This window comes from Ceratina calcarata, unplaced genomic scaffold (genome assembly GCF_001652005.2).
Source record: "Ceratina calcarata isolate Rehan_Ccalc_2016 unplaced genomic scaffold, ASM165200v1 scaffold493.2, whole genome shotgun sequence".
NCBI classification, from domain to species: domain Eukaryota; kingdom Metazoa; phylum Arthropoda; class Insecta; order Hymenoptera; family Apidae; genus Ceratina; species Ceratina calcarata.
Genome location: NW_017173655.1, coordinates 127,216 through 129,944, shown reverse-complemented (window position 1 = coordinate 129,944; position 2,729 = coordinate 127,216). Strand labels below are relative to the sequence as shown.

The 2,729-nt window shown below is 44.4% G+C and overlaps 1 protein-coding gene across 1 annotated transcript in view; it reads left to right on the top strand.

Annotated features, from left to right (window-relative positions):
* LOC108628022 (uncharacterized) overlaps positions 1–2,729 on the top strand; it is a 16,260-nt gene that overhangs the window by 6,721 nt on the left and 6,810 nt on the right. Inside the window, exons 2-5 of the mRNA XM_018029661.2 lie at positions 346–644; positions 897–1,057; positions 1,574–1,760; positions 2,310–2,510. Of these exons, the coding sequence (XP_017885150.1) occupies positions 926–1,057; positions 1,574–1,760; positions 2,310–2,510 (520 nt within the window). The 5' untranslated portion in view covers positions 346–644; positions 897–925. The remainder of the gene's footprint in view (positions 1–345; positions 645–896; positions 1,058–1,573; positions 1,761–2,309; positions 2,511–2,729) is intronic.

Genomic DNA, 2,729 nt, shown 5'->3' with positions numbered 1-2,729 from the left:
AAATGGAATCCGGAAACGATAACAAATGTGAAAAATTATGGAGAATATCAGAAATTATTTAATAAGATAAAAGAAACGACGATCGATATTTCATTTAATAAATTGATGTCGCGAATATTTCGTTTCGCATAAAATCTGCAGTCGACTAATTAGCTACGAAATCCACGCGGAATCAAATTACCCGGATACCATCGGATTTCGAGAACGCGTTGCCCAATCCATTCGACGACGAACGATTGCGAATTAAAAATTAATACCGTTACCCTCGAGTAATTGATACAGATCGATCTGATCGGAAACCGACGCGAATAATTCCCAGGTTCACGATTTCCCTTCACTTTTCAGACGTTTACGGGGTGACCGATAGCTGGGACACGTGACCGGTCGCGTGGATGGAACATCAGAGAAATCGAGGAACGATTCTCCAGCGGGCAGGCCTAGAGGGGAGGCGCGCGTGACTTACGACGTGTCGTCGTGGATCAAGAGAAATTCCCCCAACGGTCCATCGAATATTCGCAGAACGCAGGCCCGCGGCAGTCGCGTTCACCGGAAGTCGAACGATCCGCGGTCTGAAGATCAAACAGGCGTAGTTTCTCCGCGAGGTGAAACCTTGACGATGATATGAGCCGACACGAAACCTCCTGGTACGAGCGTTAAACCATTTCCCAGGAATTTAAATCTTTCCTCGAGTGAAAGGCGACGTTTATCTCGATTTTTCGTCGCGGTTCGCCGCTGCTCGGAAAATCGGATATTGTCTCGTTTCGTAGCACTCCGTACGGTTAATCGAATTTATAAATTAGACTAGAAAAACCAATCGCAAATGCGTATTTCATATCATATAAAAAACGTTTTTGTTGTAAAAATAACAATAATTAATGTACGACCGTGAACGGCAGACACCGGAAGTGGGAAAAAAGGAAGAAGGATGGCCAGCGAGGTGCGCGCGCAGCCCTTAGGCCCGGTGTATTGTGGTAGCACGATGCAACCCGACGTACCCGACGAAGAGATTCAGTACGCGCCAAGGAGCCGTCCTGTCAGCTTTTACGATAATTTCAAGGTGAGCTTCATCGCCAGTGCCACGTGTCATTGTTTACCTTCCAGTTCTTACACAATTTGTCCCAGGAAGCTGATATTACATAAGTAAATCAAAACGGAATAATCTAGGTGAAATCAGTTGGAGAACAGTTTACAAAGATCATTCGAATTTATGTAGAATTTTAAGTTATACTTTGAATTTTTACATCGTTCTTTTTCATATAAATTAATATAACATGCACAGTCGACGGCTTTAGAATTATTTCATTGTCAAACGCAAACAAGAGTTGGTGTCACTGGTTGCCTGACCACGAACTTAATCGTACGAGAAATGATAGTGACCGCAACATGCGATGCGCAGGAACTCAAGCGTGCATAACTAAATGAAATCTGTTCAGCGATTCCAAAACCTGATTTTATCTATATAAGTTTTTATTAATCTCGAAGTTCGTAAATGGGACCATTCGACAGTAATTTGTATCGAATCTGACGAAGCGAAAGGTGACCCATTTAAGGCGAACGTTTTTCTTTTCCACAGGACGTGCCGATGGTAGCACCTTGCGTGACTTCCGCCCTGAGCGCCGACAATTTAAGTCAGGTTCGCGACAACGGTATCGGCTCGTCGATGGCCACGGCCAACAACATTAACAATAACAACAACAACAGAGTGAGCAGCGCCGTGAGCGCGGGGAACGTGTCGAAAATCCACAGCACCAAAGTCACCGGCAAGTCTCAGATCCTTCTCGATCGATCTTTAAAATTAAGATATAATTCCGTGGGCAAAGATCGACGGCGAGACTGCATGCGATGCAATTTATCGAAGCGATAATCGAAATAAGAATTTTTAATCAAGGCAATCGGACGATGTCGGATGTACCACCGCACTATCCTAGGAAAGTTATTCAGCTGAAAATAGAACGGTCGCGGGTGAAATTCGGTCGTCAGTTTGCCAGCGCTAGGTATTCGAGCAAACTTTCTCGAATTTCATTTTGTTCCTGCGCCAGGCCACCGGTTGGGAAAACAAAGCGCTTTCTAATTATCTATATAATTAAAAAAAAAAAATTACACACTCCTTAATACAACTACCGTAATTCCGAACACTCGTTAATTATTGAGAGTTGAAAATTCGAACCAGACTCTCCGGTCTAGACTCGTTTAATATTTATCCTAATTCCCTGAGAACGTATGCAAGAACTTTGGCTCCCGAGGAAGTACGAATACTTCGGGCTAAGTGGCGTCTGAGCAGGTAACGACGATGCAATTTACTGCGATAGGTGCAGTGTCGACGGGGAATATCGGGAAAATCTATCGATCCGAGAAGGAGAAGGAGCTGGGTCGTGCACCGTCGATGGCCAATTGTTTGTCAACCACGGTTCCCGTTAATCTGGCAGCGGCGCAAATTGCGGGTCGGCACACGCCCACGAGGAATTCCCTCAGGCACAGCAGGATGATAGTGTTGCATCGCAGCGGCCATCGTGAGTACACAATCACTTTCCTTACTTACTCACCTGACTCGTAAATCTCGTCTCGTTTCACCGCGCCTCTCTCCTATAATGCGGCTGCTCCACGATTCAAATCTATTAAAATAAATATGTAGATCCTCGTGATACGACGTGGACACATAAAGGTTTATGTACCGTAGAAAAACGAATTTCCTATAATTAAAAAGAAATCAGATGTCGGAAGAATAATGC